The following is a 26,556-nucleotide window of genomic DNA, read 5'->3' as shown; positions in this document are numbered from 1 at the left end:
GCAACGTGAAAGAAAATATTTTGAAAAACTGCAGCTCTTGTGGGGTGTTCCTGGTCTGCAGTAGTCAGTATCTATTACACGTGGTCAAAGGAAGGAACAGTGGTGAACCGGCAACAGGGTCATGGGCGGCCAAGGCTCAATGATGCACGTGGGGAGTGAAGGCTGGCCGGTGTGGTGTGATCCAACAGACGAGCTACTGTAGCTCAGATTGCTCAAGAAGGTAATGCTGTTTCTGATAGAAAGGTGTCAGAATACACAGAACATCACAGTTTGTTGCATATGAGGCTGTATAGACGCAGACATGTCAGGATGCCCATACTGACCCCTGTCCACTGCCAAAAGTGCACGTGAGCTTCAGAACTGGACCACAGAGCAATGGAAGAAGGTGTCCTGGTCTGCATGGGTGCATGTGTGTCACTTACCTGGGTCACACATGGCACCAGGATGCACTATGGGAAGAAGGCAAGCCAGCGGAGTCAGTGTGATGCTTTGGGCAATGTTCTGCTGGCTGGGAAACTTTGGGTCCTGCCATCCATGTGGATGTTACTTTGACACATACCACCTACCTAAGAATTGTTGCAGACCATGTAGACCCTTTCATGGAAAAAGTATTCCCTGGTGGCCTCTTTCAGCAGAATAATGCACCCTGCCACAAAGCAAAAATGGTTCAGGAATGGTTTGAGGAGCACAACAACAAATTTGAGGTGTTGACTTGGCCTCCAATTCCCCATATCTCAATCCAATCGAACATCTGTGGAATGTGCTGAACAAACAAGTCAGATCCATGGAGGCTCCACCTTGCATCTTACAGGACTTAAAGGATCTGCTGCTAACATCTTGGTGCCAGATACCACAGCATACCTTCAGGGTCTAGTGGAGTCCATGCCTCGATGGGTCAGTGCTGTTTTAGCAGCAAAAGGGGGACCAATACAATAATAGGAATGTGGCCATAATGTTATGCCTGATCGGTGTATATAAACCTTTCATAAAATTAAAAGGAATGTCAAAGAGGTCCAATGTTGATCCAATACCTTCTTTTGTGTAAGTCTTACAGATTTGGAACTAAACAAGGGTGAGTACTGTAAATGATGACAGAATTTAAAACATCCCAACCTGCAAAAACTCATTTCATGGAGATGGCATGAAACATTTTAACACAACAGACCAGCTGTTTAGGAAACACAGATTTAGTAAAAGAATGTCAAACATTATAAAATCAGGCACATGTGCTATTCATACCTTCTTATCATACTGAGCATAAACATAACCTCTTGAATCTGCAGCATCAGATGAAAAAGTAAAAGCACCTTTATGACTTGACAAGAGAAGTTAAGATCCGATATTGATGTGAATAAGAGCGACATTATGAATGTCAGTCAGGAACAGAATAATGATGTGAATTAATAGCTTAATGTCTAATTAGTTTCAGTCTCTGATCTGAAGAAACAACAGACACGCATCCCTCAGCAAACAACAGGTTATGAGCGCTGAGCAGAATATCCTCAGCACAGACGGCTGTTACCAGGAGCAGAAAAGAGCAGCTAAGGTGAGAGGGAAGATGTCACCTGAGTCTAAAAGACAGACAGAATGAGAGAGAATATATGACATTTTCCAGGAGAATGAGATCCTAGAATCTCTAAAAAAATGAAAATTATTTCGCATGTAAATTTCATGGCAATGAGTCAATAAATAATGAGCTCGAATGTCATTTCCTGTCTTCAATCTGTTGGTTCGCACGGACGCTGACATATCCCTCTGGAAATTACCTACGGCAGAGACTATGAATATGATTATGTCTATCTGAGCCACGGTGATAGCTCAGTACATTCATAATTAATGTAAGTGTCAACAAAAATCTCCAGTTCTTGTGGCATAGTCTTAAATCGTATACACATCCTGTCTGCAGTTTCCAGTTGGGATGTAAACATAAGGTCTGAGGAGAACTGTGTTTCAGTAGTAGTAAGAGTAGAACCTGAAGAAACAGACTGGGATATTTTTTAATGTTTGAGACGGTCATGACTGTTTGGAGGAAGTGCACAGGGCTGTGCCTTCAAGGACAGGTCACATTCAGAGGGTTGTTGACCGCAGTTACAGCTCATTGACCCAGAACAATGACAGTTTATATCAATGTGAAATCAGAGAGTCAACGCTCTTCAGAACATCCTTATTTTTATTGGCCAATATTCATGTTGTAAAATAAATGCTGTTATCTATCTATCTATCTATCTATCTATCTATCTATCTATCTATCTATCTATCTATCTATCTATCTATCTATCTATCTATCTATCTATCTATCTATCTATCTATCAGTTTTCTTATATTATCTATCTATCTATCTATCTATCTATCTATCTATCTATCTATCTATCTATCTATCTATCTATCTATCTATCTATCTATCTATCTATCTATCTATCTATCTATCTATCTATTTTCTGATAGTATCTATCTATCTATTCATTTTACTATCTATTAGATTTCTTATATTATCTATCTATCTATTAGTTTTCTTATATTATCTATCTATCTATTAGTTTTCTTATATTATCTATCTATCTATCTATCTATCTATCTATCTATCTATTAGTTTTCTTATATTATCTATCTATCTATCTATTAATTTTCTTATACTATCTATTTATCTTCATTTTCTTATATTATCTATCTATCTATCTATCTATCTATCTATCTATCTATCTATCTATCTATCTATCTATCTGTCTATCTATCTATCTATCTATCTATCTATCTATCTATCTATCTATCTATCTATCTATTTCTATTAATTCATTTCTATCTATTAATTTTCTTATATTATCTACCTATCTAGTTATCTATCTATCTATTAATTTTCTTATATTATCTACCTATCTAGTTATCTATCTATCTATCTATCTATCTATCTATCTATCTATCTATCTATCTATCTATCTATCTATCTATCTATCTATCTATCTATCTATCTATCTATCTATCTATCTATCTATCTATCTATCTATCTATCATTTTATTAGTAACAGTAATGTTCATTCAGTCTCTAAACATGGCCCAAACAAAAACTATGTATTGAAATTAATGATGAAGTTATCACATCTGCTCTCTAAATGCTCTCTAGGAAGTGACTATCCAAAGAAAGAAAAAAAGCAGGACAAGTCGTCTGCGAAGGAGTGTAATTATGGACCGTTTATTGTGTTCAGCTGTGTGAAGTGTTTTGAAGGTTTACATGCCAGAGCAGTTGGTCTCAGTAGCAGGAGGGGTTGGGCTTGTCCGAGCTTGGCTTAGTCTCTCACAGAACGATGAACATTAAATTGCTGAATCATAATCTTGAACGCAAATAGCACGCCCTCTATGCACGCGATTTCGCCAACAGGTCCTGACAAAAAAGCATTTCCCATGAAGAAATCGAGCGTGGAGTATGCCATGGGTCACTGTAGCTTTTACGATTAATAATAATAATAATAATAATAAATACCCTTTCTGCCAAAGAACTACCAACGTTCATTCAAAATTGAATTTATCTGGAGTATTTAATTTGTATACTGATGGACATTTCCCTTGAAAATATGAAACTGTCCAAATGAATTATCTAAACAGTATCACACAGAAATTCAGCATGACATTATGACAGAGCGAGTTATGCAGTCTGGGTGTCAAGCAGTCGGACTCAAAGGCTCCAGACCCTCTCTCTCACACACACACTGCCCGATTAAGAGCGTGTCTGTTGGATGTTGCTGGTCTGGGCTCCATTTGTCACACAAGTGTTGCACTTCCACGGCCTTGTCTCTCTGTGTGTGTCTCTCTGTGCCATCTGTGGGGGCTGGACAGTACTAAATCAGGCTGAGCAGTGAGAGTGGATGGGCTGCAGAGGTCTACAGGCTGACCCTTCACCCTACACCCCCCGCAGAGCACTCAAGAGGCTAGGAGTGCCCACCTCTGCCCCTCTGCCGTCAATCTCAAACATACAGTAGACAACGGCAGACCAGTAGCAAGTACTTTAGAAGTCGTTCTGCCTTCTTGCTAAACATTCAAATGTTAATGAACAGTACAGGGGGCGATAATGGAGGGGTGTGTGTCATGAGTGTGTGAGTATGTTTATGCATGTATGTAATTGTGAGGGTGTATGGGGGAAGGGCCAGGTGTTATCACTGCCACAACCTCTGGACCCCCGAAGAAGACTTTATTGAATCTCTGCATTTTATTCTCTGCAAAAAGCTGAGATAAAGTTGAAACTTTAATGAAGCGCAACTAGATTTCTCAGTTATGTCTCATGAGCTCTGAATTAGCAAACTTAAATCCTCAGGGAGGTCTTAAGATGTAAAACTTTCACTTTTCAATTTACTCTACCTGCTCTATTTCCCTGCAATGGCTTCACCTGTGCTGACAAGTTTATTAACAGCAAACTCAACTAGGTCAGTGGAACAAATTCTAAAACTATTACGTTTATGTACACTGTGTGTCTGTCCAGTTACCGGCAGGATGTGCTGGCATTCTGACTCGCTTCTCCACAGTTATGTGTGCATTTAATTTTCTAATCATTATATCTACTCCGTTAGCGACTGCTGGGAGCAGAGGTAATATTTACTTTCCGATGCTTGTGTGAATTTCACAGCAACAATTATACACTTATAGGAACCACAATACTAAATGCTGTTGACTGCAGTGTCTCTGCACAGTTGCCAAATACTCTAACACTCTGCCACGTTCTTTGTTTCTCTATCAGCTCGTACGTGTTAATGTTCACACCCGTACACAATACAGCATAAAAGTGAATCTGTAACTAATTCACGCAGCATGCAGCTCATGTTAATATGTAATTGATCAGTAAACCATTTTGAAATATATATCGCAAGATTGAATACTATTTGTGCAGACATGCATAATTATGCAAACAATAAACTTTGGAAACTTTGATCACAGCTATGTTTAATGTAAAGATTGAGAGAATGATTTCTATGCATGCCTTATGTTATTGAAAATGGTTCTAAAAGGTTGGCACTGAAAACGCATGGGAGCATTGTGTCAAAATAAATTCTATTCGCTCCTTTCTCTTTTGCCTCAAGCTGAAAGTCAAGATTTCCTTCCAAAGAGCAGTTCCAAGGAGTGTGGTTCGCTGTCCTCCCTTCCCAAAACAGTTCTGTGGAAAAGATTTAACAAGCAGCTTACTGCTGGGGGAAGGGACTGGGAAGAGAGGGGGGCCCCTCAGGGTCACCAAGATGTTAGGGCCTCTCGTATATATACACACACAAGAGATCCAAGGCGCTTTATTGGTGTGTTAAAAGTGTTTCCATTGCAAAAGCATTAATAAATATTATATACATATCTTTATATACATAAATACATACACATATACAGACAATAAAGGTCTCACACTCTGGCAAGCGAACGAAAAAACAGCCTAGCAAGGGAAAGCAGCCAAAAACCACATCTACTAGTGCTGGAGTGGATAGAGGGAGTAGAGAGAAAGAGAGAGGGAGAGGGATAGAGAGAGGGAATGGGGAGGGATCAGTTTCTAGGCAAGGCTGTGGTTGGCTCTGCTGATGGATGGACTCGGGATGGATCGAGTTACACCATTTGCCGTGCATTAGTTTGTTTTTCCCCGCTCCGAACGGAGAGAGACACTTCAAGCTTGACTCAGAGTTGTTGCGATCCAAATCGCGTAAAGAGAATCACGGATTCAGATGAGGTGAGTTGATTTTATTGGGGAAATGCAACGTTACGAGCGTGTGAGACTGTAAAAATGGGGAAAAGGAAAAGAAGCGGCAAGAAAAAGATTTCCAAAACATCAAAAGTACTCTAGGTGCAGAGCAAAAATAGAACTGGAGCTATTTTTATTCACCCTGTTACCCGTTCACACCGATTCGGATTGTTTATAAGCGGAGTGGCGCACGCGCTTAAAGTTCTTCATTCTGAAGAGCAGATCTCTTGAGGTAATTACTTAGTTGGTTTTATTTGGTTTGGGTTGTATTGATTTGGTTTGGTGAATGACGGGGGGATGGTGCTAGAGGAGAGGGAGGGTCTTGGTGCTATTTGATCGGTGAGCTTTTGAAGATCACAAAGCTTTATCCAGAAGACGAGCTGGACGAGCCCCACGGGCTCTGGGAATTGTTTTGAGTGGTTCGGATAAAACAAACACATGTGGATCTCCTGGCTTTATGGACCGAACTACACACATGCTGTCTGATTCTCAATTGGATTTAACAGAGTAAAACACCTTGGAATATAAAGCGGAGAGAGCGTCGTAGTCTACATGCTCGTTTGGAGAACATTCAGGTAGGATTTCTGTTCTCATGTTTACACTTTGTTGTCACAAATGTTGGAGTAAATAGTACTCTAATACTGCTTAACGAAACTTTTTTCTGTATTTAGACTGATAATTCGAGACTGCTGGAAGCGCTTAGATAAAAGTAACTTTGCCTATTATATTTAGCATTATAAATAAGAGAAAAGCAGTGCAATATTGTCACATGCTGTTGATACAGTGCGTTTAGTCGATTAAAGAGAAATAGTATTTTGTTTCTATAGTGCTTGTGTCTCTTTTTTTTTTTGCGTATTATCATAATATAAATGAAAATATGAATTACAAAAAACGGGATTTAAATATCTCATGGTGGGAAAACGCACAGAAGCTAATTCAAGCATTTGATTCCTCAATTGTATCGTTTCTATCCAGGCTAATAAACGGGACAGATGGGACAAGGGTCAGAAATTAACCCAGACGTGGGGCAAAAATGCCCAGCTAGTTATTTAAAATATGGGGAAAACATGTTCCCTCTTGTGAATTCGCATGATTTTACGTAAAATTTTAAATTTATATAATAGAAATATTATGAAATCCATGTCTATTTAGAGATAGCCATAGCCACTTTAGTGTCAATTTCAACTAAGTCATTTGAAATGTTTGGAATAAATGGGCGGCACACTTGTTTTATGTGAGGAAAAAAAAGGTCAAAACGCCCCTGTAAATCAATGCCAGTTAATTTCTGACATTGGATGGGACAGATGTATCTCAATAATGCACTTTAGATCCCTCGTGTCCCGTAATGATGAGGGATCGAAGTTCATATAGAAGTAGACGACAAGGACGATTTAGAGCCATTAAATTCATCTAGCTAACCTTTGCCTGGGAGTTGCATTATGTCATTCAAACTGATACGATATTTTAAACAACAAAACAATAATCTCTACTGCCTCTAGAATATGGTCCGATGTAGAGGGAAGGAGATAGTGTTGCTGTTGTTGTGTAAAGTGGGTTTTGGAGCCCACGGTCATGCATTAACACAATCAATTTCCCAGCAGAAGCCATTACCGACCCAACACTCCACTGTTGTCTTTATGCATTTACTGCAACTCAAGAGATTCGTCATGGCTCGGCTCCAGCCTGAACGCTTTGATTCATATGCTCTCTTCAGAGGCGGAGTTCAGGTCCGGTTTCGAGCGGAGAGGGTTTTGAAGATGCCTTCTTCTTTTCATATGCTTTGAATCGGTCATAGACAAACTGTTGAGTGACATCGAGATGCGGTGTTACAAACACACATGTAGCATGAAGCGAAATGAGTTTGTTACGTGAGTGACAGGCTTCAGCAGGATGAATGAATGAGTTGTAAGAACAAAGAAATTATTTTTCTTAAGGTCAGTCATCTCGTTTCATTCTGTGTTCGTGCAGAATGTTGCTTGTTGTTGCAAAATACTGAGGCAAATGTTGAGCAAAACATGAAGTAGCCTAGTGGAGACTGAAGACTGCTAACACATTAAATGTCCCAAAATTTTATATAAAGTACCGTATTGGAGTGGGTTGTAAGACTAAAACATAGGTTTAAATGTTGTACAGCTGTTGTATTCCACATAAAAGTTAATTTTTCGAAACAACTGTTATGCCATCACCCCAATCCACCCACTTCATTTTATAAATGGTAATTCAAAACAGTAAACATCTATAAAACATTTTAATTCAGTCCAGCAAAGTAACAAATGTCGAACAAATGCATTAAACATAAGCTATCGACTAAAACATACGCTAAAAACACAAGTGCATGTTTGTGCTGAGCTTTTGTCCAGATTGTGAGCACCACATGTCCCAACAAGGACAATAAAACCTGGAATTACCTACATTGTGTGAAGCAGCCAACAGTCCCCTTGAGGGGACCAAACTAAATAATATCTTAATTAAAAAGGTTTAGGGGTCAGGAATAGAAAGTATAATTTGCTTAGTATAAAAACATGTCAATGGAAAGTCTCCACAATGATACAAAAAAAAAAAAAAAAAAAAGGATGTACTATAGGGAAGTACTTATAGCTTTATCCAATAAATCTTACAACTACTGTCACCTCAGAAGGATGTTGTTCATGTATGATAGTGATTTCACCCTGTAACTCATTTTTAATTGGTTAAACTGTGTTACAACTCACTGTTTATTACAACACTCTCCGCTCTTCTCCATTTCTTACTGTGTGACCATATGGAAGTTAATGGCATATGCTGTTCTCATAATGCATGCTTTTGTTAATTTGTGCTCCATGAATGTGTGACATTGAGTTTAAGAGATTCATCTCTGTGAAACACACACCACAAGAGTGTGCGGCCCCCTGCGTTTCCTCTTATCTCTGCTGAACCTGTCAACCCCCTTTTTAGAGAGCGCCAGATAACATCTACCTCTTCTGAAACTTCACAGCGGAGCAGTTTCAGCACATTTCATGTGGGTGTGTGAATAAAGTCAGTCACAACAGCTGGCCACATTGTGTCCACTAAGCCCACGCCAGTCCTGCTGTCTTGTGTTCAGCCTCGGTCAGGCTTGAGTAACTGATTTAACCTTTAAAGCATGGAGGTCTCCTCACTGGCCCGGACTGAACGGACCCTGAGCTCGCTATTGTTCCCTCAACATACACACACTTGCACACACCTGCAGGATAGGGCTTTGGGAGAGTGGGGGTGGGGAGTGGAGCTGCTCAGGTGGGGCGGTGACCTCTCATACAGCTGTGGAGTAACAAGTTGTGACTTCTCAGCTGTAATCCCACTGTAAACAACTTTATGATTTCAGTGCTCTTCTGTGGGAGAGCTCTAATCTCAGCGTGAGTGTCTCTGAAACCATACACATCACAACTGTTGAGTTCTGAAAGCAGATCTGAGGAGGCGTTATGACCAATATCTTATCACACTAATATATATATATATATATATATATATATATATATATATATATATATATATATATATAAACAGTTGTATTTTTATTAACGAACATTAAAAAGATTAATAAATATTTTAACAAATGGATTGCTCATTATTAATGTTAATTAAATGTAAGATTCTTCACCTGACTTGATTATTATTTATTTATTAATGTGAAACTTTTTTTCATCTTTGATCAATATACACACATGTGACCACAAATCTGTTTTATATTATATTAACAAAGAAACATGGCAATGTTACTTGGCAATCATAAATGATTAATTTTGTGTTGTGCCTAACAAATACCCTTAAATGGGACATTGACTAATAAGGTTTTATTAAGTGTTAACAATGAGATTATGTGGTTTTTATAATAAATTAACACTGCTTTTCACATTTTTTACAATATGGACAAAATTTGTCACCAAAAAAGTCATTTGGTTTAATCAAAACTTTGGTTTTACCGAATGACACATTTGGTTATACCGATTGACGATATTTTCAAACAATGCAAACAGACAGATATCTAGCTAGCTAGCTAGTTAACTTGTTAGCTAGCTAACAAAAGGACAACCAAACATTTTATATTTAGTACAAGTTTTTAAAATATTACAACATTTTCCATGTTTTATAGCAGTTGTACCGAATGACCTGGTTACTCCGAATGACATCAATGAAATGTATTTTTCCGAACATTCTTTCTCATAACAAATCAATGACTTCTACACATATTTTTAATACCATTTTACATTGTTATATGATGATATATGGTATATGATGTTATAAATTCATGCCAGAATAAAAATATATATATATACATTTATTACATTTTAAGATATTTTAATCACAAATGAAATGGCTGTATTGGCCTTTGGACAGTTAAACCGAATGATCTTTTGACACTTAAATCTTTAAAATACCTTTTATATGTGTAGGAATATATAATTCAAACCTTTTTGATTCAATAAAAGAGATCTAGTTGTACTACCTTACATACTTTAGATGTCATATCTTTGTTTTATTATTATTATTATTAATGCCTTCGGACAAAAAAATGACCCGTCACGTCATTGACCAAATACAAGTTCTACTCTTAAATATCAGTTCAAAAACAAGTTTGAGACATGTTTGGCATACATCCCACTCTGTATTGTCACGTTTTTCCATGTTTTTTTATTATTTTTGTCTGTAAATAACATAAAGCACTCCTGAGCACTGATAGCCACTTGTATATTTCGACCACGGTATAGCACAGTCTCTTGTCAGTTGGCACATTTCTACCATTGTGTGGTATATACACCATCATACAGCTTCTGCTGATTTATTCTTTCACATTCATTCTCAGGCCTCAGGCAGATCTGCAGGGTTTGTGTTAAAGTAAAGCAAAGTTGATTGAAATGCTCCTCGGTTAAGCAACATAATTCTCTCTTGAATCAAGATGCATAAAAACTAACCATAGCACATCAGCTGCACTAATGCAGCCACTGGGGAGCATCTATTTCACAAGGTTAACTAAAGCCACAGAATGTCACCGACCGGCTTTGTTCTTTTGGCCTTCACTGTCGCATTTCCTGCAGCTGGACTCTCACGGGCGGGCTCTGGGTGGATCTGCTGCAGGCAATCTTACTGGAACGACCTGCCAACACAAGGGGCGTGCCAGCATCCCGGGATACGCAGCCAAAAACATCAGCGAGTGCGCTATTGCGTCGCACTGAGAGAAGCTGTAATGAGAGTAACCGGGGAGCAGCTAAACAGTAACAGGTTGCGTGACTAGTCGTCTCTCTCTCCACGCAGGGCCTGTCCGGACTCATACACTGGAGGGCAAGAATGGAAAACCAAACCAAGACGTTCAATAGAAAACACGTTGCGCTCGCTGTATATTGAAAAGAAATTTAAGACGGCTGACCTTTGTATGTCCTTTGTTTCTGTTTTGCATTAGGTTTCTCATGCTCTCTTTGCCCAAGCCTGGTGTTTTTCGTACATTTGAATTGTTGTGGTATTGTAGCATGTCTCTGTAACTCCCTGTGGTGTTTCTATGAATAATGATTAGAGCTTGTAAGGAATTTCTGTCATTGACAATGAATATGTTCCAGGGTGCTGGAAATATCCCTCTTTATTTCTTGAAGTAATATCCAGGCGGAGGATATGATACGGCACTGTGAAGCTGTGATTAGACTCTCAGTGCTGTATTAAACTGGGGCTCCTCTTGTACACATCGCTTAATCCATGCAGTGTTTCCCGGCCCCTCCGACAGCACTGTTCTGCTGATGTGTGCACTTCTGTACGGATCAAGGTTGCGCTTGGGAAAAGAAATTCATTTGGAGCTCCATTATGATAGACACATTTTCTGACCCCTTGACCTTTTGACTTCCACAAAGTGTCCAAGCATTAAAGCTTTTAATCGTTCAAGTACCACATGGGCGCAAAAAAAGTTAATCTTTATTCTTGTCCCGTCTTCTGTTCTCTCCTTTTTCACCTCGTCTCATTTTGATCCTTTTCTTGAGATCTCTTCTTGAGAGGTTGCTTGTCTGTATGTGTCCTTCTCATCTTGTCTGTTTTATTTCTGTGAGCCTGTCTCAATATTGTCTCCCTTTTTCTCTTTCTCTCATCCCTGTCTCATCTCTCCGCCTAGCCTCTCCTGCTTCAATTCACACCTCATCTTGTCTCTTTTCTTCTCACCTTGTCTATTCTTTTCATCTCTTCTTGACTCATCTTGTCTCTCATGCTTGTCTCATGTCAACTGGTGTGTCCTTATCTTATTTGTCCTATTTGTCTCAGCTTCTCCTCTTCCTTTTCTCATCTAGTCTAATTTTCTCCTCTTTTATCTTTTTTTCATCTAGTGTCTCATTCTCCTTGCCTCTCTTTTCTTCAATTTTCATCTCATCTCTTTTGTCTCTCCTTCTCTTCTGGTCTGGCCTATGTTCTATTCTCATCTAGCCTCTCATCCTTGTCTCGTCTCCTTTCTTCTTGCCTCTCCTTTCTTCAAACCTTGCCTTGTTTTGTCTATTCCTATCTTGTCTCTCCTTATCTGTTCTTTTCTCGTCTCTGCTCATGTCTCATGTTTGTCTCATCTCATTTGATGTGTCCTCCTAGTTCTATTTTTGTCTTGTCACGTATTGTCCTATTGCTTCACTTCTTTTCTTGTCTCAAATGTTTTATTTTCATATACCCTGTCATCCGTCTCATGTCCTCTTGCTTCATCTCTCCTTTTCTCTTCATCTTCTCATCTTCTTTTCTCATCTCGTCTGTTGTCTCTCCGTGCCTTCTCATCCCGTCGTCTTCTCATATCAACCTTTTCTCACCTCTCATCTCATCTAAAATAATTGCCAGAGAAGAGTCATTTCTATTGATCTGATCAAAGCACAGATAGCCCAGAATCCCTTGCAGTCAGCCTGAAGAAATGAAGATCCATAATGGCAACAGATGAGCAGAGAAACTCCCTTCCTCGCAGGACTGTGGATTGTATTTCAGTTGGAGAGTTTCCCCAGGCCACGACCCATTCCGCTGATCAATTGAGAACTGATCAATCAACAGCTAATCAATAATAGCAGGGTGGTACAGGCAGCATATACATATTACAGTGTGGGAGCAGGTTCACATGGCTGCTAATTGCAAAAAATGTCAATACTATATGCAAGCATGTGTGGTGAGACACTCTCAGGAAATGGTTGGGGCCTGATTCACTCACTCTCTCTCGTTCTGCCAAGATGCTTGTTGTCTCCATGTAAATTGTTTATATCCGTTCAGGCTTTGCTGGCATGAATAATTTGTAGCTTTATAAATATTTGACTTTACACTGCTCATTAATATGCACAGATGATTGTCTCTCCAGGACACGACCCCAACCGCAGCATGCAGACCTTTGAAAATCTTCCTGTTAGAATGTCCGTTTGAAGACTTCTGTGCCAGGCGCAGCAAACACACTCCCACACATAGTACTCAATCCAAACACACACTTAATAGTATACACAATATATTGCCAATATTATATATCCTAAAATATTGTGTATATGTGTGAAAGTTTCAATGCTAGCTGATAGCACAACGTTCATTTATGCTTTTCTGGTGTCTCAAGCACTCACTTTCCACCCCCTCTCTGTCTGTTTTTTGACCTTCCTCTCATGGACAGATTTTCAATCATGGGTATTGGCTGCCAAATACACACTGAATGATCTGTTGGGAGTGAACCTGTATGCGTATAAAAAAGGCGTTCTAATCTAGCAAATCCTGACAGAGGTCATACACAAAAACACAAGAGGAAATCGCGTCTGGGATGTATGTTGACGTCTGTATGTCTGTGTCTCTGTGTGTTTCAGGTAACATCTACATAAGTGCAGTACAGGAGGTGTTTGCCCTCTGTGCCAGCGATGGGGTGGCGAGAACTGACGACTGACCTGCTGCTGCTACTGCTGCTGATGGCGTCCCAGCTGGAGGCTGTGAGCTTTCCTGAGGACAACATCCCTTTGGACGTTGTGGACAGACACTGTAAGAACCAGCAGGCATCACACTGTTTGTGAACTGCCCCCATTTACATAAGATCTTTATCAAGTTCTTTGAAAAAACATTTCTTTTCTTCAGCTAAGTGCACTTTTGTCCCTGCGGGCTTTTAGAAAATAAGCTGTCATAAAATGCACTGTTTACACTCTCACTGGTTCATCACATTTCCCATTAACAATGGCTAGTAGATATACATATAACACAGAATATTTTCTTAACATCAAAAACAAATTACATTTCCACCAACTAAATCAACTTTTTTTTCTTTAAATAAAGTAGAATAAAATGGCAGAGTCCTTTGTCTTCCAAAGTAATAAGTATTTATGTATCATAAATATGCACAATTAAATTACATAGTCAATTTTTTTTTTTTTAAATAAAAAAAAAAAAAAAAAAAAAAATTACAGCTAGATTGGAAATGGCACTCACTAAAAATATTCTAAAATTTTAAATATTTAAATGGTTTGTTTCATTATTGGTTTGAAACAACAACATAATAATAATCTACAGTCATACCAAAAATTATTCAGACATTTTTTATATTTTTGATATATTTTTACTAGTGGGTGCTGGACACTATAGTTAATTTATGTAAGTCAGGATAGCAAAATAAAGTAAACAGTGACATATTATACCCAAAAATTCTTCATACAGTGAAATTGATAAAAAAATTGAACCAAAAATGATTCAGACACTTTGACCTGACCACATTGTGCTTAACTCACATAATTAAGATTTTTTTTTTTTTTTTTTTTTTTTTCTGATAGTTTAACTCTGAGATCTTGTCATATTTTATTACCATTTTTAAACTATAGTGAATAAACTATATTAATGAATGAAATGTTCAAGGTGTCTGAATACATTTTGGTTTAACTGTATATGTTTATAATGGATTTTCCTAGTTTAATATTGAAAGTCTGGGTTTGATACTAGGCCTGTTTAAACCAATAAAATCAAACATTATTTTTTTTTGCTACCTTTCAAATTACCTTATGGTGGGGCATTCTAAAATTTTAAAAGTAATAATTAGTTTTAATATCATCTTCTGGGACATAAAAGTACCTGTACTTATAAATACAGCCATCCACGCTCTTTAAAAGACGAAACACACGTCTATAGTCGCTGCATTAGCACTTCTGTGCTCTGCAGTGAGAAAACACCCTAGCATGCTGACAGTGCAGTCGCTGGACGTCAATGCGGGAGCTGCTGGTGTAATATTCATTACTTTAGCAAAGTCTTTCTTTAGGGCAGTTTAACATGCAGTTGCCACAGCCGATCAATACCAACATCGATCTCTGTTGATGCTAATACTGAATAACAGCGCATCTGTTTGTTCTACAGATGCACGACAGTACCCGGTTTTCCGTGGACGCCCCTCTGGCAACGAATCTCAGCATAGACTGGACTTTCAGCTGATGACCCAGATACATGATACACTCTTCATCGCGGGCAGGTCAGTCAGCACTTAAAGAGGATGTGAAACCATGATCTTTGACCATTTGACCTGCTCAGACAAGCTGGTTGGTGAACAGTAGAACTGTAAGTAGTAATGTATGTGTAATGTAAACTGTTTCTATCTCTCTCACAGGGACCAGGTGTATTTAGTGAGTCTAAGAGAGTCCTACAGGAATGAGATCATTCCATACAGGGTGGGTTCCCAGTAAATCACTTTATGACCAAATGCTCTTGTTCTAACCAGGTGTGACACAATAAAGCAGCAAGCGATAAAAATTATCTAAGTTCCAGTAAGGGCACCACTTTTTGTAAATCGCTAGGTTTCTCTTTCTGTCTTTCTGTCCCTGCCCACAGTGAAATGGTATTGGACTTTACAGAGCTATAAAAAATGTTGTAACATATATATAATATATATATATTCAAATAAATAGGCAGGTTACTTATTAATGGCTGCTGGAAACTTTTTGCATCATGCCTGATTAGAAAGCAGTGTAGTACAGTGTTAATGTTTACGAGTGTGCGGGTGGGAAACTGTGTCTAATGGTGCTGGTGCTTGATGTCACAGAAGCTGACGTGGCGGTCGGGGCAGGCGGACAGGGAGACATGTGCCATGAAGGGAAAGCACAGAGTGAGTCCTCCACCTCTTCAACATAAATCAGCTGTCATTGGTCTTGTAGTATTTACAGCACTGAAGCAACCATTAATCTCACTGTCTTGTCTTCCTCTCAGGACGAGTGCCATAATTTCATTAAAGTCCTGGTTCCGAGAAATGATGATCTTGTGTTCATCTGTGGAACAAATGGTTTCAACCCCATGTGCCGTTACTACAGGGTAGGTCATGCTGTTTATAAGGTCTACGTGACTGTCTGGTTGTTGTTTTGCCCTTAATAAGTGACTGGTTAATGTGAATGGGAGGAGTTTTACAGTACAATGAAGATAAGAACTCAGCATCTCTATATTTTTCTATCTATTTCCGTCTCTTGTTTAGTTGGATAACCTGGAGTTTGATGGGGAAGAGATCAGCGGTTTGGCCCGATGCCCATTTGACGCCAAGCAGACAAACGTTGCCCTGTTTGCTGGTATGAGAGCTGTCAGGATAATGAGGAGGATGATGAATAACTTTGCCATGAATTTTAAAGGTTTTGGATAAAATTAACGCTCCAATGAGAGCAGAGACTGATGTTACGCATAAATCAGATGCCGCGAAAGCGTCCTGTCTTTGCACCAGCTCTGGTAGTATACAGACAGGAACGGCACAACCTGGCAAAAAATTAGTACAGTGTGATGTCACGTGTGTATCTGAATGAGTCTGTACAGGCCACACTGCAAAAACCTCTCAATCAGCATTTTTGGCTTGTTTTCCAGTATATTTTTCTTGTTTTAAGCACTAAACTTACTAAATTTAACTAGATTTGTATTAAACCAGAATTTGTATTCATTATTATTATTACTATTATTGGTATTATTTAGAAAGATTTTTTAGAAAGGAGGATTATTTATTTTTGTAGTTCCTGTAACATAAAATAGCAGAAACAATTAGGTAAAAAGCAAAAAATGCAATGAAATACCTTGTACATTGTGTCTTGCATTTAAGAATATAAATTATCAGAGTACTTTTGAGGTTTTTTTTTTTTTCTTTTTTCGTTTGGTCTAAATAGACCTTTCCTTTGCGATTCGTTTAGCTTTTCTGTTTCGTTCTCAGTGTAAATGGGCCTTTAGTGTTCGGTGAACGTGTGTTGAATTCCAAGTACATTGCGTGAGTTGTATGCAAATTATTTAATGAAGCTGAAGTGTATTTTAAACACATATTTTTGTGTCATAGACGGTAAGTTGTACTCGGCTACGGTGGCGGACTTCCTGGCCAGCGATGCTGTGATTTATCGCAGCATGGGAGACGGTTCTGCCCTTCGTACCATCAAGTATGACTCAAAGTGGTTAAAAGGTACAGAAACTCTTGCTTGTCTGCTAGTCTTGTATTTTTATGCTAACATTGCTAAAATAGTTGAACACAGTACACATCTGACCTATAACCTCTAACCGTACCTTAAAGACGTGGGTCAATAAAAACAGAAAATGGCAGGCGTTGATATAAAATCCAGCTTTCTGTGGCACAATCTAGGTCAACACTCAGGCATTGCACTCAGCCAACAAAACGCATGAAAATTTAACTTGGGGTCAGCGATGGAGATGCTAATGCTTCTCTCTTATTCGTTTCCAGAACCACATTTCCTCCACGCCGTGGATTATGGGGATTTCGTCTACTTCTTTTTCCGAGAAATCGCAGCTGAGCACAACAACTTGGGAAAGGTATGACTTGCAACATAATGTGCAATGCTAATGTTGCTACAGATGCTAAAGTTCACAAAACATGTGCAAAAAGTAATGTGATGGTGCCATACAGTGGTACAGATGGTAATACCTAAAATCTGTGATAATACAGTTCTGATCTGTAAGTTACTGTAGTATTCAAAGACTTTTATTTAGAGATGAGCACTTGTCCCTGAGGGTCAATATATCATCCGTTGCCTCAGGATTTGCTTGAAATTGGCCCATATAATGACTTCTTTGTACCACAGACTAATGAATATTTAAGTTTAGTTAATTTTGCAGTCAACACCTGCAACGAGAGCAGGTTTTACAGAAGTGAATTATTAAGATGGTTACATGGTGCTAATTCAAGCCCTCTAGCACACTGCAGTTTTGTTTTATAAGAGAAAAAATGTTTCTTGCGTATATTTAGATTCAACTGAGCCGCCTGGGAGATAGATCTATTATTTAGAGAGCGATGCTGAGTTTCTCCCGCTATTTTTCTCTCACCACAGGCGGTTTACTCCAGAGTGGCTAGGATCTGTAAAAATGACATGGGAGGGTCTCAGCGGGTGCTGGAGAAACACTGGACATCTTTTGTTAAGGCTCGCCTGAACTGTTCCGTTCCTGGAGAATCGTTTTTCTACTTTGACGTCCTTCAGGCAATTACGGACATCATCGACATTAATGGGGTTCCTTCTGTGGTTGGAGTTTTCACCACCCAGTTGAACAGGTAAAGCTTATCGCAACCCTTTCCACAAAATCTCCAAATGAAAACAACTGTGCTAACAACACTGTTTCTGATTTATTCAGTATCCCTGGATCCGCGGTGTGTGCGTTCTCCATGGCGGACATTGAGAAAGCATTCCGTGGCCGTTTCAAAGAGCAGAAGACGGCAGATTCAGTGTGGACACCATTTCCAGAAGAAAAGCTCCCCAAGCCCAGGTTGGTGCACGGCACTAGTGCGTGACGGGCTAATCATTGCGAGATTAATAATTAACATGCGATAATTGGACATGCTGCATATTTAACCTGTGTGAGCAGTGGCCATATGGAGGCGGGTATAGATTTACAGGCATGTGGCACATGGCTCTTTGCCCTCTTTCTCTCAACCGGAACTGCATGTGTGCGTGTTTTGTCTTTTCAGACCCGGCTGCTGTGCAGGACATGGTTCAGCGGAGTCCTACAAAACCTCCATCGAGTTTCCAGACGAGACCCTTCAGTTCATCAAGTCACACCCACTCATGGACACATCAGTCCCCTCCATTGGAGACGAACCGTGGTTCACCAAAACAAGAGTCAGGTACGGGCAAAGTGCCACCATTCATCCTAGTCTCAAAACCTTGTTCTGGCACTATAGCAAGATTTGCTGCAACCAAGACTTTTGACTAACAGGAAAGTCTAAGTACTGCGCCCAGTTTGACAGGAAGAGACCATATAACCTACATGTAAACCCAACCCCTTTTTATTAGACTTTTTTTTCATAATCAGAAAAAAATTGTTGATACCCATTTAAAAGAAATAAAAAACTGGCACAGATTTGAAATATAATTACATAAGAACATCTAGACCCAGTGTCAGCTGTTAAATAAGCATCAGGTAAACGTTTTATAACCCTCCCAGCAAAGAGTGTTGGTTTCACGTTCTAAACAACTGGCACACCTGGCACACCTAAATTAACTAGTCCAGGTCTTGATAGTTGTGTCGCGTTTCAACATGTTTTGTCCTGTGCCTGATCAAGTTCAGCTTTTGTAATTCAGGCGTCTCCTTGTAACTGAAAAGCAGCCCTGTGCTCAAGTGTTTTTCCTTCTTCTTTGTAGGTATAGGCTAACGGCACTCGCCGTTGATAACACTGCAGGACCCCATAAGAATTACACAGTGGTTTTCATTGGCTCTGAGGCAGGCATCGTGCTAAAAGTTCTGGCCAAGACATCCCCGCTGTCTTTAAATGACAGCGTACTACTGGAGGAGATTGATGTTTTCAACCAAGCCAAGTATGTTCTCATCCTATAATTATCTCATGATCAGTCTTTAGACGGATTCTCTTTATCTTTAGATTGTAAGAAACTTATTTGTAGACCGAAGCGTTATTTTATGAAACTGTCTTGGCTATTTACCCAGAAATGAAATGGTCTTTTTTTTTTTTTTTTTGACCTGAATGAGAGTTTTGGATCGTTTGAGATCAGATTAGATATGTTTGATGTGAAAGTAAAAGGTTTTCACTTTCTCTCTGCAGTGTGTTTTTTTTCCTGCTAAACTGTGTGGCTAAAGAAAGTAGTGACTGACAGATAGATCAGATAACATGTGATTTAACTGTTCTTCACCGTCTCCCTCCCTCTGTTCTGTTTTTCCCAGGTGTTTATCCAGCAATGAGGATGATCGGCGAATTCTGTCTTTCCACCTAGATAAAGACACCCACACGCTATATGTGGCCTTTTCCAGCTGTGTGGTCAGAATACCACTCAGCCGCTGCGAACGACACAGTTCCTGTCAAAAGTGAGTACTGAATGCAGCTCTTTTTAGGCTTTGTTTATGCAGGCAGCAAAATAATTTTTTGCCATATCTAATTCACATTTCATTTTATAAGTCTGAACAGCACAAAACCTCCTCAACCATTGTGAGGTGTGTTAATTTTCCATATTGTGTGCGTATAAACATTCATTTTTGTGTTGCAGGTCTTGTATTGCTTCTAGAGACCCGTACTGTGGGTGGATGTCACATGGAGCTTGTGAGCGTATTCCTGCAGCTATGCAGTAAGTCTTACAATCATTAAAAATACTCAGATTTATCTAGAAAATGCAACAGGGAAACCTAGGTATGCCAAACAGAATAGCTGACCTATTTTCTGCAAAGCTAAACTAGAGATTCACCCATTAGTCCAAATTCCTTATCTCTCTGTCTTTTCTTCTTTTGCAGAACTGGTTATGAGCAAGATGTTGAATACGGCAACACGGTTCATCTCGGCGATTGTCATGGTGAGCTAATCAACACATGCCCCTTTTTAGAAACATTAGATAGTAGTTTTCACCTCGATAACCCCCTCACACTCTCAGCTGATGGAAATTAACACATATCACAGAAACATCATACTAATTCCTCTGACAATTAAACACATATGCATACACATAAATCATGTAGGCCTAAACATTACAGTAACATACACCTGCAAGTGAAAGAGCGATACAGCGTAAACCAGAGGAAAACAAACACAAATTTTGATAATTTGATAAAAACAGTTTTAGCGTTTTTATAATTTCAAACTTTTATTTTGTTATTTTATGCTGATTTCCTGTTCCTTTAATTCTTTTAGAATTTTTGGCCACTACATCAGCGCCAGATTTCAAATCATATGGCGACCCAACCTCTGGTTAGTTTCCTGTACTGCACTGATTTTCTTCCTTGAGTTCATCATTCTCCAAATCTCCCTTTCTTTTTTCCTCTACTGCTGCCACTTACCTCTTCATCACACCATCATCACTATCATTAAGAGGGCACCTGATCTCTCATCACCAGCTTTTCCATCATTTCATTCATTCATGCTTTTGTTCTTGCATGGATATGTGCTGCCTCCATCTTATCATCTCCCTGTCGTCATCTCATTCTATTAGAGATAGTCTTCATCCTTTCCCTCCTCTCAGGCTAAAGTTTTCCTTACCTTTGACTCTGCATAGCCATTACTTACCTGTAATGGTCCAACATCAGAGTCAATCTCTAAAAAATAACCTCAATGAATCATATAAACTGACATATGTCAGTCCTGTCAGTATGCACTAACCCCGATCGTTACGTTGCGCCTATCATGGGCTCCGATTCTTAACAGTTTGTTTGTCGCTACAGACATGGAGTTGCCATCTTCGTCAGTCACAGTGCCCGCGACCTCTGAACCCATACAATCACCCCAAACCATCCCCACTCAGATTCCCCAACTCTTTGGCTCACGGAAATTTGTGCTCCACGATGACCCAGCCACTTCACATTCTGTTGAGCATATACCAGGTGTGCTGGAGGGTAAGGCCTTGACCAGAGCGCTCTGCGCTGCTGCATGGAATTATGGGTAATAGCTGCTATTAGGGCTGCTAGTCATATGAGAAAGTCCATACATCTCTGATAGCAGCCCATTCCTTACCAGAATAACATGATAAGCAATTCTGGAGTTAGTCACACTACATTAGCAAAGTAGATACAGGCTCCTAATGCATGTGCTCTTGAAAACTTTCAGATCAGCACAATGCCATTTTGTCTTGAAGTGTATTGAGATGGTACAAGCAGCTATACTCGGATTCCATCAGCATATAAAGCTTTTTATTATTATTTTTCCAACTTTTGTTTCAATGTTTTGTTCTCCAATTTTATCTTTATTTTATATATATTTTAGTTTCATGCATTTTCTATGGGATTTTTTTTTTTTTCGTTCTGTCCTAAATGGCTACATCTTTATCTTCTTTCATCTATTTCTTTCTCTGCCCATTGTTTTGGGTTTTAGGAAATCTTCCAAAGGCCTTGCCACTAAGCAACACTTTTAAGCACCTCTCAAGAAACATTATTCACTGACTAACTCTTTCGAATATCTGCGAACGCTAACACAACTCACCCTCGGGTACTAGACAAAGACAGTGGGCTTAATTCTTTTTGGAAAAACTCTCATGAGAAACCAAAACATACTAACTCACCTGATACTGCAACCCTTGTGCAATAAAATGTTCCACCACGTCTCTTTACTAATTTGCCTCCTTCACTAATATAATCACAGGGTACCTCATTGTATTTTCTGAATTTCTTGCTAGGTAGATTTGTTTAAATAGTTTCTAAAATGAGTAGTACACTTTTGATTCACACCAAATGGTTGAGCATGTTTGGGGGGAAAGGACTTTTTGCTTCAATAGAGAGTTGTTCAGTGATCAACTGTGAGTGTGCTAACATGCAGTTTGGCTATCTGTGTTCCAGGTGTGTGGGAAATACAAGCAGGTGAATCTAACCAGATGGTGCACATGAACATCCTCATCTCCTGTGTGTTAGCTGCATTCCTGCTTGGTGCATTCATCGCCGGCATGGTTGTTTACTGCTATAGAGATGCTTTCCTTCGCACTCCGCGCAAGATCCAAAAAGACGCAGAGTCAGCACAGTCCTGCACTGATTCTACTGGCAGCTTTGCCAAGCTCAACGGTCTGTTCGACAGTCCTGTCAAAGAGTACCAACCCAATATGGATTCTCCCAAACTCTACACCAACCTCTTGAGCAATGGGAGGGAGGTGCCAACCACTGGAGACACTAAGACGATGCTCCTGAGCGGGCAGCCACCGGAACTAGCAGCACTGCCTACACCCGAGTCCACACCTGTACTGCAACAGAAGAGCCTTCAGCCAATCAAAAACCAGTGGGAGAGAGCTCATGGAAAGATAAGTAGCTCTCGCAAAGATGGACCACCCAAAAGCCCCCAATTCCTTCCCTCCAGTCCACCTCCCCATTCTGCCATTAGCAACCCCCACATCCCTAGTGCTGTGGTACTGCCCAATGCTACACACGATAACAGGGCATCCTTCAGCACTCCTGAAGGGCCTCAAGCAGAAAAGAAGATCCAGAATAGTGATCAACATGGTTCCAAATCTGGTCGTAAAGACCAGCGGCGCACTGTGGATGCCAGGAACACGCTGAACGACCTCTTAAAGCACCTGAATGAGAGCAACCCAAAGGCCATTATGGTGGAGATGCCGAAATCCCGACAGCACCTAATGCTGGAACCCATTGTAAGCCCAACGGAGATTCCACCTAAAGTCCCAAGCCGAGAGGCCTCCTTGTACTCTCCCTCTTCATCTTTACCCAGGAATAGCCCAACTAAAAGACTGGATGTGCCGACTACACCAACATCACCCACAGGGCAGATGGGAACTCTTGAGAGACAGCGATATCACCGCAGCTCTTCCCAGCGGCACTCCATATCCTCGCCGCCCAAAGGGTTGCACTCACCTAGCGGGGCCATAGTGTCCCGGCAACCTAGTATGAACAGAGGTGGGTACATGCCCCCAACTCCTACCCCACCCACTAGACTAGACTCTCACGGGGTACCAATGGCTATGACACCTTCTGTATCCCGACAGAGCAGCTACAGTGGTCACGGATCTTTACCACGAACATCCATCAAACGGACAGCATCGTTAAAGCCCGATGTGCCACCCAAACCCAATGGTTTTGCACCACAGACTGCACAAATGAGGGCAGTGAACAAGTATAGCTACTGAAATGCTTAGCAAGATCTTACTCTTTGAATGAACAGTGAGAGTAAAAGTGCTTGGCCCACAGAAATATGGCATGCCAGTCTCCATTTCCTTTGAAAGGAAATGAAACGGATGCCACAGCTTCTGTTTCGGGTAGTTGTGCTAGTTCTCAATGACCATGTCCCATCACGCTTGAGTGACAGGTGATGGATTCTGATCTTTAAGGCGGCAGGGACGCCTGAGGTCATAGGTCACAGCTGGCGTGCAACGTAAAGCAGCTGCGTAGTTGCTGTGGCGATCGGGCAGTGAATGCTCCCCCCTGCACTGTTCTCCCCATCAATGTGAACTGTATTTGTAAGACTGTTTGGAAAATTTGGTGTTCTTGTTTGGATATCTCTCAAGAAGACAGACAGAGTCAAATGGACATGTTGCGTGTCTGTGTTTGATTAGTCTCTGGGGCTAACCAGTGTGCATTCATTGTCCATGTTTTTTCAGTAAACTGAGAACAAGCTTGAGTCAGCGCTGTCATAAAACTAAATCCCATTTAAGGTGCATTAACATCAGATGTGTTTGGACACAGAAGTCCAGACATTAATTAATAATTTCTGCGTGCAAAAGAAATGTCCAGGGCTCCTACTTGGACTACTGATTTTAAAACTCACAGGGTAAAATCGCCCTCTACATTTGTGCTGCTAAGTGTAGATGATGACAGTGTTTAACTTCAGTGTGACTTTCCATGCAGCGGTTGTGCGTGTCAAGCTGCTGCAAGCTTTTAAACCCACAGACTCAGCACAGGATCACGCTGGTCAAATGTACTATGTTCTGTTTTTATTTCCAGAAAATCAATGGGAATCCTGTAATCCCATAGAGTCAACTTTCAACTCTGACATAAGGCAGATCATTGATCAACCTCTCTCCTTTCCTACATGCCAAATACTGCTGTTGGGTCTATGAAGTTCTTTCTCAAATAATTTTTGTTTCCCTCTGAAATCTTACATATTTCTTCCAGTTTACACCATTTTAGAGAGCATGCTTCTTGGTTCCTGGGCAAAGTATTACATAAAACTGAAAATTGCGCATTCCTTACTTTATACCACTCCTCAGCTCTATACTAGACCCTATCCGAGAGATAAGCTTCACTCTGCTTGTTTTAAAGAATAGGGGCCTCAATTGCATACTCACTATAAGTGTAGAATCACTGCAATACCTTACCAGTGTGTCTTGCAGAGTCGTGCCAGTGATATTGTTATTGTATATATACAACTATTTAAGTATGGACATTTTCAAGGCAAGTTGACCTGGATTTGTGTATTTGTGTGCCTTATTAAAGTCATGAGAGCTTGGTTTGGTTTTGGACATTTCACAATCATGAAACAAATGTATTTTTGGCTTAATATGAGCAGAGAAGGTAAACGTTTTGGAATATTTGGAGTGGGGGGCAAGGGTGCCCCTTCAATGTTTGTAGTGGTTCCAGTCCTGGATGGGGGATGCTATGATTTGGCTGGTCCCTCAAAATGGTTCTTTTTATAGAAGAAAGTTTTAGAATGAAAATGAATGCAAACAAAGATTAAAATAATGTCTTAGCCATTTTCTTATTGCTATTTCGTTCTTATGCATTTCTGGAAGGTGCTAATTTGCGATGATAAGATGCCATGTAATGAATGTATACTGAATCTAATATGTTTATCACGCGACTCTCAACTCACAATGTTTCACATTTCATGGGGAGGCAAAAAAGATCTTTGATTAGAAAATCACAGTTTGCTTGAAATTACTTCGGAATTTAAGTGTATTACGGTAAAACTTGCCTCTTAAAGCCCAAAGCTCAATCTTTGTTTACATGTTCTGATTGTATTTGAGCAACTAAGCAGACGCTGATGCATCATCATCATCTGCTAAAGATCAGTTTTTTTTAAAGGAGAGAGAGTTGATCCTGTGCTCTGGTTCAAATTGTCCTGTGTTGAGCTGCCTTGTATATTGCAATATAAATCTGCAATCCGACTTCAAGCCTTTACTGTTCAGTCAATATATGTGCAAAGAAACCAGACTGGTCTACCTTTTATTTTTAATACTGTGCAAACATTGGCAGTTTTTCTTTTCTGAAATATTTTAATGTGTAGATATTGTAAAGCTGTACTGAGAAAGTGTAAATAATTACAGTCATTGTTTAAGAATATTTTTGTTGACTTTTTTTAACACGGCATGTATAGTTGAAATAAAATATTACTGCACAGAAAATGTTTTCTTTCTATCATTTGCTAATAAAGAATGATACTCTGCAACACATACTTGTAAAATAGATGAAAATATAATCTGCACGAGACATCTGAGAATCATGGGATTTGCCATCCATGATGTCAAACTTGGTGTGACTCCACTCAGGGTGAGTAAATGGAAAAAAGTTGGGTGAACTCTTCCTTTAAACTTGAAGTAAGTTTAAATTCAAATTTTCTGAAATGCAAAATTTTTGTAAAGGATCACTGAAACCCAACACATTCTGACAGTCCCTCTGCATGCTGAACCTGTAGGCTGAAATTCAGAGCTCCACGACTGATGTTTTTATCGTCTTTACTGATGAGAGACTTAGCACAGACTTTATTTTTAGACCCTTGTTTTGAAATCTCGGTGGAGAATAAGCCATTCCACATCTCGTTGGGAAATCCTCCAAAGTCATTTGTAAGCTGAGCACCCAACATCTGCTTCACTGGCTCAGAGTACAGACACATACACATTTGCTCACACACACACACACACACACACACACACACTGATAGCATCAGGTATCCAAGATCGTATGAGAGACTTCACTAGAATTTCAGAAGTGGCCAATGTTTTAATGTGTAGGTCAGACATGTCTGGACTGTTATAGTCAAGAATTTACCACCAAATGAGTCTAGTTATGGTTAAGAAGTT

The 26,556-nt window shown here is 39.7% G+C and overlaps 1 protein-coding gene across 6 annotated transcripts; it reads left to right on the top strand.

Moving 5' to 3' along the window:
* Positions 1 to 5,563: 5,563 nt before the first annotated feature.
* Positions 5,564 to 25,916, top strand: sema6d (semaphorin 6D). 6 transcript variants are annotated; one of them, XM_067389795.1, is made up of 19 exons: positions 5,564 to 5,686; positions 13,489 to 13,657; positions 15,011 to 15,122; positions 15,258 to 15,318; positions 15,690 to 15,752; positions 15,854 to 15,955; positions 16,113 to 16,203; positions 16,947 to 17,066; positions 17,343 to 17,431; positions 17,947 to 18,164; positions 18,245 to 18,376; positions 18,579 to 18,734; positions 19,252 to 19,425; positions 19,787 to 19,927; positions 20,107 to 20,184; positions 20,348 to 20,406; positions 20,742 to 20,798; positions 21,269 to 21,439; positions 22,376 to 25,916. In XM_067389795.1, the coding sequence occupies exons 2-19, from the start codon at positions 13,540 to 13,542 to the stop codon at positions 23,665 to 23,667; spliced, it is 3,234 nt and encodes a 1,077-aa protein (XP_067245896.1). In that variant the 5' UTR covers positions 5,564 to 5,686; positions 13,489 to 13,539; the 3' UTR covers positions 23,668 to 25,916. The 6 variants fall into 6 exon arrangements, with proteins under 6 accessions (XP_067245896.1, XP_067245897.1, XP_067245895.1 ...); XM_067389796.1 differs by lacking the exon at positions 5,564 to 5,686 and adding an exon at positions 5,718 to 6,273 and having other exon boundaries at positions 21,269 to 21,427; XM_067389794.1 differs by lacking the exon at positions 5,564 to 5,686 and adding an exon at positions 5,718 to 6,273.
* The last annotated feature ends 640 nt before the right edge of the window (positions 25,917 to 26,556 follow it).

Source organism: Chanodichthys erythropterus, chromosome 7 (genome assembly GCF_024489055.1).
Source record: "Chanodichthys erythropterus isolate Z2021 chromosome 7, ASM2448905v1, whole genome shotgun sequence".
NCBI classification, from domain to species: Eukaryota; Metazoa; Chordata; class Actinopteri; order Cypriniformes; family Xenocyprididae; genus Chanodichthys; species Chanodichthys erythropterus.
Note: the sequence above shows the minus strand (reverse complement) of the source record. Positions and strands in the feature narration are given on the sequence as shown.